Genomic DNA, 19,145 nt, shown 5'->3' with positions numbered 1-19,145 from the left:
GGCTGTTCCTTAAAAATACATTAATAACATTTCAGTCTTTAATTTACTACATGAAAGATACCACACTGGAGCTTCAATTAGAAATAACAGCACATTTTTACCTGTTTAAAGCAGGCTTCCACCAAGTTTGGAGGGAACATGTTTCTGTGAAAAGGAGATAAAATGTCAGAAATATTAACCACATTCTAGCAACATATTAACCAGTAGCTCAGCTGATGGGGATAAACTGATTACTGAAGGATCACTAAGATGAAAAAATACATGTGTATATGTTATAGTGAATAGGGCCTCATTTATAGTATTACCTTATTACCTTTTCAGGACAAAATTTTGGATGGTTTGGGCGAGCGAGTAAAGAACTGTGTTTCAAATCCTACATAACAGAATGTTGGTGGGTTTGCCAAATGAACACGATTAGAGGGTCTGTACTGACTCTTTTTTGGTATAGGTATTTATTAAAATGATCTGGATACAGATTAACTTTGCTCAATATGTAATGCAACTCCACTTCTTTTCAAATGAAAACTGCTGACATTTTGACAGTCACACAATCTAGGGTATTGTGATTACTAAAAGGGAATAGTCAATATGTTTTCCTAATTAGAGCTGGATGAAATTTTTTGACCAAAACATTTTTTTCAGCAAATGATGCAGATTCAGTGACACTTAAACATTTCACACATTCACGTCAATTTTGCCAAATTGTTTCAGTAAAAAAAAAACCAACCTAACAAAATTCCCCCCAAAATACTGAAACATTTTGTTTTGACACTTTCCAAACAAAGTGTTTCAATTTTTTGATCTGTAATGACTTTTTGTTTTGAAAGTTCCTTTTATTTTACTTTTTTAAATTAAAAAACATTAATGTTCAAAAGTGAACAAAAATGTTTCATTTTGTTTGACACAAAGCAATTTTTTTTTCAGTTTTCAGTTTGCCTAACATTTTGAAAAATTTTAGTTTTCATTTGATACAAAACAATTTTTTTATTATTTTTTGAAATTGCCAGCAAACTGAAAAATCCGTTCATACAGCTCTCTTTCTAATGTTTAAAGTACATTTGACATGGCATACAGTATTTTAGAGTAATATTTTATACGTATTACAAGTGTTTTTTTCCACAATGCTGAAATTTAATTATCTTGGTGAGTGAAAGCCTCTTCTTGCTCCATTCTGGAGACCCCCTTCCTGGCAGCCTGGCTCTTGGAGGCCTCCATCCATGTCTGTGCTCTGTGACCCTCTCCGCTGGAGTTAACAGAGCATGAACTTCTTCTGAATTTCTTGGTGGTAAAGCCATTGGGTTCACATTCATTATCTGCTTCCACACTTCCTGGCACACCTGTGGAACATCGGTTGGACAGAAATGGCACTGCAGAGTTTCTTTAAGCTTGGAGAAAACAGGCTACATTGCTTCTGCTCCATTCTTCCATGCATTTTATCTACTTTTCCCTAGTTTCTCTCTCTTCTCCATGCAAATTGAGCAAAGGTAACCATATGGCCCCAAAGCAGGGGCCGCCATGTAAAGGAAGATGAATGACTAACTGAATAGATTCAGGTGGAATGAGATTCTTGTTGGAGAAGGGGGTAAAGGAGAGGAGAGGAACTTGGTGTTAGAAGTTGTAGTATGGGGGCAAGGAGAGGAACTTGTGGAGGCAGTAAAGCAGGTTTCTGAGCACAACGTTGCTTTGAATTTTAAAAGCAGTTTCTTTCCTTGCCACTTTGTTCGGCTGCTTATTTGAAAGTACTTACTGTGCTAGTTCTGTATTTTGTAATGACACTGTTGGCATCACCAGCTTCAAATGAAGTTTGGCTAGTTTAGCTAGTCACAGTCCCAGATTTTCTATGTTAATTTTCCTTGTGATGTACATCTAAATATTGCTGTTGTTGCCATTGCTACAGAAGATGTACAATATAATAGCCGTACCTGATTAAGTCAAGAAAGGCATCTGCTGCTGTCACTTGCATAATTTTGCCTTCTCTGTGCATATTTTCCTTTGTACCTTTCCCAGGGTGGATGATGACCACAATGATTATGCCAATTATTACAGCAATGATCGTAGTACTCATGTAGTAGACTATTGCTCGCATTCCCATCTTCCCTGATGCTTTACTATCCAGGGCAGCCGTTCCTAATAAATTTAAGCACAAGGACATTCACCTCATAAAACTGTGCATGAAGATTGTAAACTCAGCAACCTGAGGCTTTGTGAGAGGAGTTCTGATAACAAGTACATTTAAAGCAACCCAAGTTATACTGGCCTAGTAAAACTACTCTGTTCCTCTTCACAGGTAGTGCTGCTATTGTTACATCCCCCGCCCCCCATGCTTGTTATTACATAATTATCTGTTAGGAGAGCTTAACTCTCCTCTGAATTATCTGGTTTTAGCAACTGTTGGAATCAGGATAGGGAACTAGAGTGACCATTGGTCTGATTCGATGTGGCAATTCCTTTGTACCACAGAGATAATACATTGAGTTTTGGTTATCAGATTAAGCATAATCCAAAAATGCTTCATAGAAATCTGCTGCACTTAATCTGGAATGGCAGGGAAGAAATCACAGAGTATCTTCAGACAATACTGGCTACCTGATGTGTTTATAGAAGTGTGTGTGCATGGAGTGCCGTTCTTAAATGTTTAGTACAATGACCTGGGTTTACCTCTGGCCCAAGCCATGGGAGATTCAAATAGATTAAGTGACATTAGTTTAATTCAGAAAATCCTTGCGATTGTATGAATTAAACATTTGGAGTCTTTTGTAGGCATCCCAAAAGTTTGAGATATTAATCCTAACACTTGGCTGATCTTAGTGCAATTCTGATTTAATGTGGATACCAGGGTGCCCAATGTGGCATCTACTTAATCATCTGTTGACTGGGTTGCACAAACAGGGTCAGATTGTGGTTTTCAAGTGGAGGAGCCTTTCTGTAGTAGGAGGCCCAAGAGGAACTGTGGCTCCCTAAGTAAGAATTTCCCAAGGATCCTAGGAAGTGCACAGTTGGGGTGGTTGATCCATCACTCTTTCAACAGATATGGTTACTGCTCCTCCTGTAACCACTTTAAGGGGTGAAACGCCTTCCCAGTCTGCATTTGGGATGCTAACGCAGCTATTTAAAATCAGTAATAATGCTTCCATTGAATTTGTACCTACCACCTGTGGAATGATGCAAGGGATGGGCAAGGATCTCTATACCCTCTCCATTTCCTCCTTATGGACTCACATAGTGTTGGGCACTATCTAGCCTAGGGTATCTACTGTTTCTGTCTGTCTGCCTTTCTAGATTCTTACATTGATACCAATCACCATAGTATCTGAGCATTGTCTCTTCATTTATATCTGTCTTTGAATTTATGAAGTACAGTGAAAGGCACCCATTTTGTGCTCAGAGAACCTATCTCATAGGTAAAACATGCAACATATAAAAAAGGGACTGCCATGAATATAAAGAATCTGAACATAAATAATATGCAAACCTAAAACAAGAATCATAACCTAGTTAAACTGATTAGTTTTTGTAAAATTTATTATACATTATAATTGCTGTAAATATGCACTGTTTGGAGTTACAAGGGAATTACCCTAGATGTACACTGATGTAACTAAGATCAAAAGAGAGATCTGGGTTCCATTCCTGGCTCTGCCACAGACTTCTGGTGTAAATTTGATCATGTCACCTTTCATTTGCACTCCCTTTTTTATGTAAAAATTGCACCCACAAAATGATGCAGAAGCAGATTGCTATACTGACATCTTTAACTGCCTGCATTATACTTCTAATGCAAGGACAAAATTTTACAGGCACAAATTGCATTGTCAAATGGGAATCCAACCTTTGGAATATATGGCTTGTCACTCCTCTGTGCCTCAGATAATTTGGGGTAATAATGGGGTAAAATGGGGTAATAATACTTGCCCTATGGTACCTCACTGTGATGTTGTGAAATCTAATTCCATATTTGTTATGTGCTTTGAGATCCTTGTATGTTATATACTAGTGAGTTCAAAGTAGTAGTATTGTTGTTTTAAACAGGAAGTAAATCATAAAAACCCTTTTATCTAGGAATGGGGATTGCTTCCCCCCCCTACCCCCCACCCCCCGCAAAGTTCCACAAAAGAATTCAAATATTCACCCTACTTTACTAACATGTCTAAACACAAACTTAGTAATTGTTGTCCCTTTCTGGTTCCATAATGCACATGTGCAATTTTTATACCAGATGGGATTTGTTAGGATTATGTTATTTTTAGTTCTTCAGTGTGATAAAAAAATGTATAATTAACAAAGATAGAAAGAAAATGTGAGATTAACAAAATCAAGAATAAATTTATATTCACTTTTTAAGTCAATTTGTTCAAAACTTTGCTTATGTATTTTGAGTTTAAATGATCATATGTTCTTATTCCCCTTGTACTATATTACAAAACAAGTAACAGTATGCTGTGTATTTTTTTCCTCTGCATTTTAGCTAAGATCAGGTATAGTCTTTGTTATATCCTCTGTCAGGAGATACTGTCCTGCTCTTGCCAGGTGACTTGGAGGCTAATGCTGAGTGCATTCAACTCCCGGAGATTTTGTAGGTTGGGCCTCTTGATGCTTTTATAGGTTTTACCATCTCCTTGTACCACTGGCCAGATACCCCGGGACTGAGTGGCCTCAGCTCCCAAAGTCTGTGGGAATTGGGGCTACTCAACACCTTTCTGGAGGTGATTAGCACTTTTGCAGAATCAGACCCTATGATCATATTTCATTGTTGGACTGGCATGGGGGTAGTGTGATGAGCTGGATTTGTTGTCTTACAGTGCGTCTACACTACAATAAAAGACCTGTGGCTCAGCTGCAGCTGGACCAGGTCAGCCGACTCTGGCTCATGGAGTTTGGGCTGCTGGGCTATAAAATTGCAGTGTAGATGTTTGGGCTTGGGCTGGAGCCTGAGTTCTGAAATGCTCCCCTTGCAGGTACTCAGAGCCCAGGTTCCAACTCAAGCCTGAATGTCTACATTGACAGGTTTCAGAGTAACAGCCGTGTTAGTCTGTATTCGCAAAAAGAAAAGGTGCCACAAGTATTCCTTTTCTTTTTGCAAATGTCTACACTGCAATTTTATAGCCTTGTAGTCCAAGCTCTTTGAACATGAGTCTGCTGACCTAGGTCAGCCCTGGGTCTTTTATTAGAATGGACATACCCTAAGGGGCTGATCCAGAGCCCAGTGAAGTCAATGGGAGTTTTTTTCCATTGGCTTCAGTGGGTTTTGGATGAGACCCTGAGTAGGTACCAGGAGTCATACTCTTTTCTTACTAAGCTGCTTTCCAACTTGGCTTCCTCTTCTGCGATCATGCTGTGATGTTGCCTTGTATTTCAGTTGTTCTGGTCTTATTCCTGCTCTTCTTCTTCAGACAAAGGATTTTCGAGTTTGAGGCAAGGAGGGACTGACTGCTCTGCCCCCTGTTTTTGACCTTTAAGAGTACTAAAATAAATGTTCAAGATGGAGTGTTGAGAGACAAATATTAACAAACGATCATGTTTCGCTATATGAGGAGAAGGCAAATTTCCACCTCACAGCGCCTCCTGGGCGGTGCTGAGTATCCTCACCTCTTACTGAAGTCATTGGGAGCAAAGGGCACTCAGCACCTCATGAGAAGCTGCTGGCACTTTGCAGGATTGAGCCCAAAGTTTTCAATAGCTTTCATCGCGTCAACACTAAAAAAATTATCCAAAATAATTCAGATTTTTTAAAGCAAGAAAGAATGAAAGGTTTTATTTTCTTAATTATTTTTAAGGGTTGATGAAGCTTCTTAGGGCTGAATGGGTCTCTGGCAAAGTCCTTAATGGAGAAGCAATAAAGTTAGCTCTGAGGCTTTTATGTGTCACAGGCCATTGTGTACATATTCTTTTCTTCCATAGAAAGCCAGCAAAAGCTCCCATTGTTCTGTGGAGATGTATGTGCCCCTTTAATCCTGCTCGCAGCTCGCTCTCCCACATGGCTGCTGGCTCTCAACTACTCTGCCATCTCATTCATCTCTGCTCCATCTTCTTCTTCTTCGTATGCCCTCCCCTTCCCCATGGGCCTGGGAAACTTGCAGGCCCACTGGTCACCATAAACAAGAATGCCTTGATGTTGTCAAGGCAACCGTGAGCAGAGTGCCTGTAATTTTTGTATCCACACACTCACAGGCTGAATGGAAATCATGTTTGGGGGAAAAGAGGTTTCTAAGATTCAAAACAAACCCAAATTCCTGCCCCCCACTTCACATACTCTCTGCCCCTTTTCTCCTGAAATGAGTGTGAATCAGTCATACTGTGGCTGAAATAAAGACATAACACGCAGTTCTCCAGAGTGCTTGGAACAAAGGGCAAAGCAGTACATCACTCCCTAACAAAGGTGCTAGAGAGGAAATTGAACAAAATGTTTTGAGAACTAGGAAAGGTAGCAACAAGTATGGTAATTGAGAGAGAGTGCAAAGAGTTGCAGTTAATTATGGGCATACAGTAATTACAGACTGCATCTTACCAAAAATGGTTGACTACCAGCCACTATTTTATTCCTTCCCATCCAGATCACAGCCATACAAATTAGCCTAGGACTGTGCTTTGGTGATTTTCTTGAACCCAGTTGGATTATTATTATTTATCATTTTTATTATTTTATTTTCTTAATCATTGCAAACAGGGCTCAGTAAAGTTGTTCTGAGATGGGTGTAAGCTAATTTGTAGTTTTGTGTTGTGATAAGGTAAAGAACTAACCAGAGACTGCGCTGAATACAGCAGGTATGATTACCTGCCTTGTAAGCCTTGTAAGCAGGTGGCATATGGTTTGCATTCGGTCCAAGGGAAAAAGGCTCTCAGAGACCGAGTATGGGCTCTTGAGAACAGAGTGGCTGAATTGGAGGAGCTAAGGAGACAGAGAGATACACAGATGAGACTTTCTGGGACACAATTGACCGGTCCCACCCCAGTCTGACAGCCTATGTGCCGTTGAGGAGGATGAAAGTCTCGGGCAAGGAAAACATCAAACTGGAATAGAGGGAAATGATCCCATAGTTGGGACCCTCCTTTCAGATGATGTCATGGTATCATCTCACAGTGAGGATACTTCTCAAGGGGAGGGAACCCAGTTATTAGGAAGCAACAGGTAATAGTAATGGGGGATTTGACTATTAAAAATATAGATAGCTGGGTTTGTGATAACTGGGAGATCTGCATGGTGAATTGCCTGCAAGGTGCAAAGGTTGCAGATCTCTCGAGACATCTTGACAGACTTATGTGCAGTGCTGGGGAGGAGGTGGTCATGGTAACAATGACATGGGAAAAGGTAGGAGAGAGGTTCTGGAGACCAAATTCATGCTGCTAGATAAGAGATTAAGGTCCAGGACCGCCAGGATACCATTCTCTGAAATGCGTCCAGTTCCATGCACAGGGCCAATTAGACATGCAGAACTGCAGGGTCTCAGTGTGTGGATGAGACAATGGTGTAGGGAGGAGGGTCTTAGGTATATTATTTGGGAAAGGAGGAGCCTATAAGGAAGGATGGGCTCCACCGAAACCAAAATGAAACGAGATTGCTGGCATGGAAAATTAAAAAGGTCTTAAAGGAGTTTTTAAACCAAGAGCTAGAGGAAAGCTGACAGCTGCAGAGGAGTTCAGAAAGAGACAACACATGGGGAGGATCTACTACTGGGGACTCTCTATATTCTAGTAAAGAGGAGAGGATAGAAGTTGATAAAGTACACTTAGGAACTGAAGAGGAACAGTCAAATGAAAGAGTCCAATTCAGTTACATCACATGAAAGCAGAAAACTAAAAAGTGAAAATTATAAATACTTGTATACTTATGCTAGAAGTCTAAAGAGTAAAATGGGTGAACTTGAGTGCCTGGTACTAAGTGAGCATATTGATATAATAGGCATCACAGAAACTTGGTGGAAATCAATGACTTGGAATACTAGGGTACAAGATATATAGGTACTAGTATCTTGGACTACTAGGGTACAAGATACATAGGAGTGACAGAATAGGTTGTGCTGGTGAGTGTGTGGCACTATATGTGAAAGAAAGCATAGTATCAAATATAGTAATAATCTTAAATGAGTCAAACTGTACCATAGAATCACTATGGATAGAAATTCCATATTTGACTAATAAGAGCATAACAGTAAGAATATGTTACTGACCACCTGACCAGGATGGTGATGGTGATTGTGAAATGCTCAGGGAGATTAGAGAGGCTATATATATAGGCTATATATATAAGAATGGTCATACTGGGTCAGATCAAAGGTCTATCTAGCCCAGTATCCTGTCTTTCAACAGTGGCCAGTGCCAGGTGCTTCAGAGGGAATGAACAGAACAGGTAATCATGAAGTGATCCATTCGCTGTCACCCATTCCCAGCTTTTGGCAAACAGAGGCTAGGGACACCATCCCTGCCCATCCTGGCTAATAGCCATCGATGGACCTATCCTCCATGAATTTATCTAGTTCTTTTTTGAACTCTGTTATAGAAAACTCAATAATAATGGTGGATTTCAACTATCTCCATATTGACTGGGTACATGTCACCTCAGAACAGGATGCAGAAATAAAGTTTCTAGACACCATTAATGATTGCTTTTTGGAGAAGCTTGTCCTGGAATGCACAGGGGGAGAGGGAATTCTTGATTTAGTCCTAAGTGAAGCAAGGGATCTGGTCCAAGAGGTGAATATCAGTAATAGTGACCATAATGTAATTAAATTAACATTCTTCTGGGTGGTAAAATGCCAAAGAAACCCACCACAGTAGCATTTAACTTCAGAAAGATGAACTACACAAAAAAGGGAAAGCTAGTTAAATGGAAATGAATAGGAACAGCCACAAGAATGAAATGCCTGCAAGCTGCATGGAAACTTTTTAAAAAGACCCTAATAGAGGATCAAATTAAATGTAGACCCCAAATTAAAAAGAATAGTAAAAGGACCAAAAATAAATAAATAAATAAATTAAATAAAGCCACCTCTGCTAAACTACAGTAAAAGAAGTGGTTAGATGCAAAAAATCATCGTTTAAAAACTTGAAGTCAGATCCTACTGTGGAAAGTAGAAAGGAGCATAAAATGTGCCAAGTCAAATGTAAAAGTATAAGTAGGCAGACCAAAAAAGAATCTGAAGAGCAACTAGCAAAGGACTCAAAAACTAACAGAATTTTTTTTAAGTACATGAGAAGCAGGAAGTTTTTCAAACAAAGGACGATTGAGGTGCTCAAGGAGCGCCAAAAGAAGGTAAGGCTATTAAAGAGAAGTTAAACGAATTCTTTGCTGTGGTCTTCACTGCAGAGGATGTGAGGGAGATAGCCACACTTCAGCCATTCTTTTTAGGTGACAAACCTGAGGAACAATCCCAGATTGAGGTGTCAGTACAGGAGGTTTTAAGGAACTCAAATATGAAATTGCAGAACTACTAAGTGTAGTATATAACCTATCACTAAAATCAGCTTTTGTACCAGATGACTGGAGGATAGCTAATGTGACGCCAATTTAAAAAAAAAGACTCCAGAGGCAATCCTATCAATTACGGCTGATAAGCCTAACTTCAGTACCAGGCAAATTGGTTAAAACTATACTAAAGAACAGACATATTAGACACGTAGATGCACACGATTTGTTGGGGAAGAGTCAACAGAACTTTTATAAAGGGAAATCATGCCCCCAGCAATCCATTAGAATTTTTTGAGGTAGTCAACAAGCATGTGGAGAAGGGTGATCCTATAGATGTAGTGTATCTGGATTTGTGGAAAGCCTTTGATAAGGTCCCTCTTAAGGCTCAAAGCAGTCCAAAGGCTCTTAAGCAAAGTAAGCAGTCATGGGATAAGAGGGAAGGTCCCCTTGTGGATTAGTAATTGCTTAAAAGACAGGAAACAAAGGGTAGGAATAAATGGTCAGATTTGAAAATGGAGAGAGGTAAATAGTGGTGTCCCCCAGGGATCTGTATTTGAACAAGTGCTGTTCAACATATTCATAAATGATCTGGAAAAAAAGAGTAAATAGTATGGTGGCAAAGTTTGCAGATGTTACTAAATTACTCAGAATAGTTAACTCCAAAGCAGACTACAGAGAGTTGGGGATCTCACAGAACTAGGTGGCTGGGAAACAAAATGGCAGATAAAATTCAGTGTTGATAAATACTAAGTAATGCACATTGGAAAACATAATCCCAACTATACGTACAAAATGATGGGGTCTAAATTAGCAGTTACCACTTTAGAAAGAGATCCTGGAGTCATTGTGAATAATTCTCTGAAAACATCCAATCAATGTGCAGCAGCAGTCAAAAAGCTATCAGAATGTTAGGAACCCTTAGGAAAGGAAAAGATCGTAAGACAGAAAATATTGTAATGCCACTATATAAATCCTTGATATGCCCACACCTGAATACTGCATGCAATTCTGGTCACCCCATCTTAAAAATATATATTAGAAATGGAAAAGGTACAGAGAAGGGCAACAAAAATGATTAAGGTTATGGAACAGCTTCTGTATGAGGAAAGATTAAAAAGACTGGGACTATTAAACTTGGAAAAGAGATGAGTAAGGGGGAATATGATAGAGGTCTATAAAATCATGAATGGTGTGGAGAAAGTGAACAAAGAAGTGTTATTTACCCTTTCATGTAATACAAGAACCAGGGGTCATCTGATGAAATTAATAGGCATCAGGTTTAAAACAAACAAAAGGAAGTAATTTTTCACACAATGTACAGTCAACCTGTGGAAGTCATTGCCAGGGGATGTTGTGAAGACCAAAACTAGAACTGGATTCAAAAAAGAATTAGATAAGTTCATGGAGGATTGGTTCATCAATGGCTCTTAGCCAAGATGGTCAGAGATGCAAGCCCATGCTCTGGGTGTCCCTAGGCCTCTGATTGCCAGATGTTGTGATTGGACAACAGGGGATGGATCGCTGGATAATTGTCCTGTTCTGTTCATTCCCTTTGATGCTCTGGCATTGGCCACTGTCAGAATACAGGATACTGGGCTAGATGGACCATTGGTCTGGCCCAGGGCGACCATTCTTGTTCTTATGTAAGTAGCTTCCTTACTTGGGTTTTGCCATATGATGTCAGTGGAAGAAGCATTGTGCCCTTGGTATAATTACTTTTCAACTTTAATTTGGGAATTTGGGGTAATCCTCAGCTCCTAATGTCACCTGTTAAATCACACTTTCAGAGTTTTTCTGCCTCTCTCTAACAGAACCTATTGGTGAAAATAAGAGACTTACTTCTTTGCTCTTCTACAATAAATAAATATCATCTGAGACAAAACACAGCAAAGATTTTGCCCCAAACCTTTTAAAACTTTTTGCTTTAAAAAAAAGGTAAAGCTGTTGTAATAACATAGTTTTGATGTATAATTATAAAGCACTTGACAGGATCTGTGTTTAATTTTTAAAATTACAAACTATTATCCAACTGATGACTGGTAATAGAGCAAAGTCATTTATATTTTTCATGAATATTTAATATGGTAGATAAATAGAAAGTGATGTCTAGGGGCTATTTTAAATTAATACTGTCTCCACAGTCTCAGTTTTTCAAAACATGACATGGAAAACAGAATCTTTTTGTTGCTAATTATTTTCCTGTTTATCCTTTTACAGACTCTTCATTATGAGGCTGTAGTTGCTAGGTAAACTGTTCTATGGTAGAACAGTGGTAAAGCCAACTGTTGATTCATGAATGTGGCCCTAATTTTGTTTTTTTTAAAGTTGTCTTTCCCTAAAAAGCAGTCTTAGGCCTCATCTACCATGCAGGGACTGTATCAGTAAAGCTGTGGCATGATAGCTATGCTGGCTTAACCCCTTAATGTAGACACAGTAGACAGTGACAGAAGGGGTTTGTCACACTTCAAGGCAACTGCTCCTATATTTCCCCTCAGTGGTCTAGCAAGGGCACCCACTCACAGGCTTCCAGCTTCCCAGAATGGACACATGCATCTCTCTCCCTTGTGACTGGGGTATTTCCAGGCTGCACAATTCCCTGCCCTCACTATGTTATTCACAGCACAGACAGGTTGCTGAAGGGCACCTGTTTGCTTCCTCTTCAGAAATGGGTAACAGTGTGACACCCACAATTATAGTTACCACACAGGTCTTTCTGAGCAAGCCTACTTTAGTCCTGAGGTAAAAAGAGAACACATAATAAATATTAACAGAGAAAACATACCAAAGCAATGAAAGAACCTACACACATGCTAATGCTCTTATCAGAGGAATTCTTTCCCCCCCACCCCCATTCTAAGATGGCTTCTGGGAGAGCAGTCCTTCAAATCCCCACCCCAGAGGATTCCTTGTGGTTACAAGTTCATCACAGCACCCTCATAATAGGTTTAGTTTTCCCTTTATACAGTTCGGGGGGGGGGGGGGGTTGATCTAAAGTTGTCAGGAGCAGGTCATTAGAAGATAATACATTTTCCTCCCCAGAGCTTAGCTTCAAAAGGGTGGATTCAAAGTGGGTCATTTGCATTCCCCAGGTACTTCCTAGGAAATCCATTTCACAGGTATTGTTCCAAAGTCTTCTGAAATTCCTAATACCTTCCAGAAATAGCGTTAGTCAGTCTCTTACAGAAGGTGCATACATACAATCCGACAATAACACGCACACAACTACATGTTTAATACAATGTACCCCAAAGGTATTAACCCTAATTCAATAAGGTTTAAATGAGTTCAGTGAAGTTTATCTTAATTCTGTAAGGTTTGTTCAGGTTATTACAGGATATTGTCAGTCTGTCATACGGTTTTTCTGTTGTTGTAGGAACACAACCTCTTGAGTACTGGAAGATAGGTTGACAGAAACATTTCTTGTGTTGACCTAGTTGCCTCTACGCTTGGGGGTTAGTTTAGCACTGAGGGGTGTGGATTTTTTGCACTCCTAAATGCCACCATAGCTATGTTAGCCTAAATTTTACATGTAAACCACTCTCTAACCCTCACATCCTTCTGAGCACTGCAGGATGAGTAAGCTGACATCTTCACACTATAAGAATGATTCCCACTGTGGGTGATGATGACGATATGCGGAATGAATAACAAGATCAGAGCAAGTATCTGCCTGGAAAAGTTCTAAAGCAAAGTCATTAGTTAGTTGAAACCAGTGGGAATTTTTGTCTGACTGTAATCAACATGCTTGGGCTCAGAAAGCCTGATCCTCAGTGCCACTGAGTGTCTCCTGGGAGGTACTGACCACCCCTCACTCCCACTGAAGACAATGGGAGTGGAGGGTGCTGAGCACCTTGCAGGATCAGGCCCTAAATTAATACAGAGTTAGACACAACTACACTCCAGACTTAAGAAAACTAATTAATCAACATAGAAGGAAATAATGAAATAGCAAAGAAGTACAACATTGTTAATGTTTGCAGATACTTAATACTGTAGCTTCACATTAACTCAGCAGTGTGAAAATTAATACAGTTGATGACAACCTGAATTTCACATAAAAGATGTGTCTAAAATGCAGCACTGTGTGATTTTTGCTGTGTGGATCTGCTTCATGATGAGAGATGTTGACAGGACCCTTGAATTTCTCAATTCCCCTTATCTTTACGTAGCTAGAAGTTTTAATAATCAGATTACACATTTCAATAGGTTTTGCCAGCTTTATTCAAACACTGGATAAGAAAAAGCCTCACGAAAAAATAGTATTAAAGTAATGTAAGTAAATTCAATCCACACAACATGGTTGTGACTAATTCAGCTGCCCACCTAATAACTGTGTGCAGGGGTTGCCAGTGAAAATCCCACGGCATGTAAGAAGAAGTCCCATTCCATGAGACAAAGAAAGAAAAGACCGTAAGAAAACCATGGGAATTGACATGGTGTGGAAAAGCCCAGATGAGCAGCCAAGTAGAGTGATGTGCGCTAAGTGACTCTCTCAGTCCCTTCCACCACCAAACTAAAGGGATCATTGGGATGATTCCCTGCATATGATGGAGTGACCCCCTCTCTGGAGGCTGCTAAATCATCCCTCGCAGAGATGACTAATCCCTGATGATTGTACAAGTACTTTTGAATAACTCCTTTTAAATGCACCAGATTGCACTAAATGCCAGATATTTTTGCCAGCAATGGATATCTCTGGATATTTCTGCAAAGTGTACGCATGTGCGCACGCGCACACACACACCATCTCACATGACACAAGTAGGAAGAACATTTGCTCTGCTATTAATAGGTTCAGTATTTTTTGTCAGACAATAAAAGTACTGCTGCAGTAGCAAGTATGCCTAATATAGAGTGGTTTGCCAAGTGGCGTTTCATCCATCCCTCGTTGGTTATTGCTATGAGAAAATGTTTAAATGGCTAAACATCTGAATAGATTTCCCAGTCCTCCATCCCTCATGTCTGCAAACACATGCACTCCTGGTTACACAGAATTTTATCACAGGAAGGAACACTTGTGTGGTAGCCTCTTCTTAAAATATTGGCAAGACATGAGTGACTGAATGTACACTGTAGGCACTAAAAAAAATCTCAAGTGGTTTTATGCTGCTTTTTGCCTTTTGATACTTTATACCACACCAAAATTAAATGCAATAAAAGTATTTTTGTTGTTGTTGTTGACCATTAACATTTAACATCGTTATTACTTTCTTTTTGGACTGTAAATCTTATAAAACCATGTTTGGTGTCAACGCAAGAAAACAATCAATTTGTCAACTGCTGGAAATGGCCCATCTTGATTATCACTACAAAAGGTTTTTTTTTCTCTCCTGCTGGTAATAGCTCACCTTAACTGATCACTCTCGTTATAGTGTGTGTGAGAACACCCATGGTTTCATGTTCTCTGTGTATATATATATCTTCCTACTGTATTTTCTACTGCATGCATCCGATGAAGTGGGTTTTAGCCCACGAAAGCTTATGCTCAAATAAATTTGTTAGTCTCTAAGGTGCCACAAGTACTCCTGTTCATTTAATATAGTAATTTACAATGACAATAGTGCATGATTTGCTTGGAAATGGTTTCAGTTTGAATATTGCAGCTTCTTAATTAAATATTCTTTCTATTTTTCCTGCATGAGTTGTGCATGCTGTACATAAAATAAATAAGGAACTATTTTTTTAAGTTCTTTGTTATATGTTCATCAGGACAGAATCTATTAATGAAGGCAGGGGAAAGTTAAATAAACCTATCCAGGGAATGACCGGTATTATGAAGTAATTAATCTGAAACTAGAGTACTCTACCTCTCAGTTAAATGAAGGGTATACTGTATATACAGTGCTCTCAAATGCTGCATCTCATTGTATGTAACTGATGTTCGTGTTACTGCAGGAAACTGCAGTGCAACTGTTGCAGGAATATATTGTAGTGTTTTGCAGACCAGAAATGATTTACTTCGAAGTGCTGCAAGGTAACAGAAAACTTTTGGATAACCAAATGCTGAAGTACATTTCCTGAAACCCACATCTGCCAGAACAGGGCCCGGCTGTGGGGCTGTTTAGATACCCATTTAACTCTTTGCATTATTCCGTCCTTTGCTCACAGTATTGGAATGTGCCAAACAATATGGTTTTTGAAGGGAAACTAGGGAGTAATTTATCTTCTTTATGTGTGCTAAGCAGAGCAGGAGGGAGAAGCAAGTGGGGATTCACAGCAAGCCATGAAGCAGTGATTAGTAACAGCTGACAATCTCAGACCAAGACTCTTTTTTACTTTGGTTACTTCATTGTAATAACAGAGTACAAAGGACTGACTGTCCCAGTGCCAAGAATCAGAAACCCAGGAACACAGAAAATAGCTGCTCAAAATATTTGTTGGTAACAAAACACTGCTGCTACCTGCGTAGTGCAGTTCTAAAAAGCATTAAAGACAAGACTAGTATGTTCTCCTAGAAATGTGATTTTTCTGTTTAGGTTTAAAGCTTCCCTTTCACTAGAACAGTGGCAAAAAATCAACCAGAGAACATTTGCTTCAGAAAAAGGATTGCCAGTTGATGATTTGTTTGGCTCTACTAATGTTAAATAAGCATGATGTAACATGGTAAATTACTTCAGTTTAATTAGAAGTAAGTTCATAGTAGTAACTGGCAAGGCGAAGCACATTAACATAATTTGAAACCCACAAAGTTTGTAGTTATAAGACAAAAATAAATATCCCAGTAATGTAAGAAACATCTGAAGTATGAAAAATAACCAAATGAAAAATATTGCCTTCCATTTATTCTGTAAATCATTGCCAAAAATAACGCATTTATATTCTGGCAAGATACTACTGTTCAAGAAGATGTAGGCAACTTGTTTTCCCAGCTGTGTTAAGCATATTCCACCTGTGTTCCACAAGCTCCACTGGCTTCTAAATGCAGTTCAAGGTATTAGATTTAATCTATTAAGACTTTGATCTGGATTCTGGCAAATTAAGGCCCTGATCCTTCAAAGACATATGCATGAGCTTAACTTTAAGTATGCATGTAGTCCCATTGAATTTGGATTTCAACAGCTGAACCTGAAAGTGTGAAGAAAAAACTTATTTTGCAAGGAAAATTAAACACATATGATACACAATACATTTTGAACATATGAAGCATGACATTCTAGGAATAGACAGTGCAAAGGTTATCTGACTAGATAACTCATGATGAAATCACAAAATGTGACATTTCTAATACAATTGTGAGCTTAATGTATTCCTAAATTAATAGTACCTACTGTATGTTTATAATATAAAAGTGTATTTGCTTTTAGATCTTTATTTTGTGATACATATATTAGCATACATTTATGTTAAATTACTTTAAAAATGAAATGAATTCAGTGCTTCTCAGAAAGGTGCTGATTGAAAGGAAACTGAGATTCTCTTTCTAAAGAAAAGATATGTATGTGGGGTACAGGCATACAAAATTTCCTATACTCTATCCTAATTCGCCTCAGCTCTGACCTGAGGGACCACTTTAGGGCTGAGAAGCTAGTTCAGTCTCGTTGTCAAGTCTCCTTTGCTGCATCTTCCAGTTGTAGTGACAGTTTCCTTGGCGAGGCTGCTTGTCCACTGGGAACTGGACTGACACCACTAAAACTCATTTTACATAGTTCACGGAACAGCCATAGATTGGATCTTTTGCTCAGTCACAAGTGACTTAATCAGGATTTGAACAACTAGAGCAGGAAGGGTCTGTATCTCATTATCAAATGCAGAGCCATTTTTCCCTTTTAAGCTAATTAATGTCAACCATGACATTGGTTCTGAGTTTACACAAAGGACAATTTTACCGTCCAAAAAGTAGACTCTTCACCCGGAAGCGAAGTAATTCTGAATCTTCTATATTGGGTCAGATTCTGATGTCACTTATCCTGCTGTAAACCAGGAATAAATCCACTGAAATGATCTAATATGTGTTGGTGTAAAGCTGGTGTAACTGTGATTACAATTTGGCCATAGGATTTCTACTTCCAGAGTTTAATTCTTGATGAAACTAATAAAGCTCTAAGATGTCACCTTTCTTCTGTAATTTAACAATATTAAGATGACCTGAAAAAAGTGTGGTGCTGAGAATTGTACACGTATTCTCCCAACTACATTTTCTCCCAAGGGTGGTGTTTAATTATGTATAGTGAATCCCTAACCCATGTTTTCTTGTGAAAATGTCTTTATTAAATCCAACAGACTTGAGTCTTGGATTCTAGTAATTACCACTCAGTGGGGAATCAAATATAACATAAAGATTTTTAATGGTGTAATTGTAGTTTCTCATCAGTACAGGATTTGTTAATACGTGAACGTATGCTATCCCATTCCTTGGGTTTTGTTAACTTGACCTCATGTTATGTTATGTAAATTCTTAGGGTTATATTTGTCTCTTCTCTTTCATTCTGTCCTCAGGCTTAGTCTCTCGTGAAGTCTTGTTGCTTCTCCCTCTCTATAACTTTAAAAATCCACCTCTTCCTCATCCCTCTTTTGAAACCCTGGTTTACGACCTGGTTCTCTCTCTCCTGGACATTTATAACTCTGACCTGGCTAGCTCTCTCCTCTTCAACATTCAGCAGCCAGAATAAAGTTCCTCTTTTACTGTTCTCAGCATGTCATTCTGCCCACTTCAAGTCCCTGCACTGACTTTCTGTGATTTTCTAAATTCTATACAAATTCCTTATCCTCATTTTAGGTCTGTGCACAGCTCAGCATCTGAGTACATCATCTCTTATATGCTGCTTCTCCCCATGTTACCTCCTGTACTCTGCCCACTCCTTATATCTTGTTCCCTTTGTTTCCTCCTCCCATTTGCACCTTCAAATCTTTCTATCTTAAGGGGCGCAGCACAGAACTTGCAGCTCTTGAGGAGGAGGGGCTAAAGTGGGTTTATGCCTTAACCCTTTGTGTCCTCTCAATCCTGGGCTGCTCCGGAGGCTGGAGAGGCCACTAGCATAACTTCGACAGCTCTGGGGTCCTGAGTTACAGCAGTCTCCCTGCACTGTTCTATGGGCTGCATGCTGCAGCCCTATGTCAACGTGCCCCTCCCATCCTGGCACTTGCACTGGGCACCTCAGGAGGCAGCCTTAACGGAGTCTTTCCATTGACTTCAGTAAGCTTTGGAACAGGTCCGTAATGAAAAAGGGGAATATAAATACACATTTACAGTTGTTCTAGATGACACAATTGTTAAAATGACAGTGGCTGCTGCTGCCTTGTCTGCACTAGGATACATTGTTGCCACCAGTTGAGCTACTCTAGTAGTAGCAACAGTAGTAGTAGGCATCCTTTAGTCTCAAGAGACCATGGATATCTGCCCCTGAGAGGTCAAGAATTTACTCAGTTGTTTTTATGGCAACCATAGCTGTGGCTGAAGAGATCCACTCGAGAGAGACAACGTCTGCTGCATCTGTCACATTTAAAGGTGGTGTTTTGACCCTTTGGGCTCTGCCTTCTGCAAGCTCTTTTCTCCTCTGCTAAGCTGGACAGCTTCCTCTTGTAAATCCAGAGACCTTTGTTAAGCTTTTGTTTCCAAAGGCTGCGGACCTGAGTGTGATCTTGCCAGTTATCCACATCCATGTCCATTTCTTTGAGGTCTCACTTGCACACATCTTTGAAATGCAATTTTGGACATCCTTTGGGTCTTTTTTCAGATGCCAGTTCGCTGTAGAGGATGTCCTTTGGGATACGCCCATCATTCATTTGGCACACATGCCCATAC

The 19,145-nt window shown here is 39.4% G+C and overlaps 1 protein-coding gene across 1 annotated transcript in view; it reads right to left on the bottom strand.

The window, feature by feature from the left end:
• The window catches only part of SLC1A3 (solute carrier family 1 member 3), an 86,221-nt gene that overhangs the window by 18,265 nt on the left and 48,811 nt on the right, over window positions 1-19,145 (bottom strand). Inside the window, exons 4-5 of the mRNA XM_074952485.1 lie at window positions 1,923-2,127; window positions 102-144 (exon numbers count right to left, since the gene is read on the bottom strand). Coding sequence (XP_074808586.1) covers window positions 102-144; window positions 1,923-2,127 — 248 coding nt within the window. The remainder of the gene's footprint in view (window positions 1-101; window positions 145-1,922; window positions 2,128-19,145) is intronic.

The sequence above is a fragment of the Natator depressus genome, chromosome 5 (genome assembly GCF_965152275.1).
Source record: "Natator depressus isolate rNatDep1 chromosome 5, rNatDep2.hap1, whole genome shotgun sequence".
Taxonomy (NCBI): Eukaryota; Metazoa; Chordata; order Testudines; family Cheloniidae; genus Natator; species Natator depressus.
Note: the sequence above shows the minus strand (reverse complement) of the source record. Positions and strands in the feature narration are given on the sequence as shown.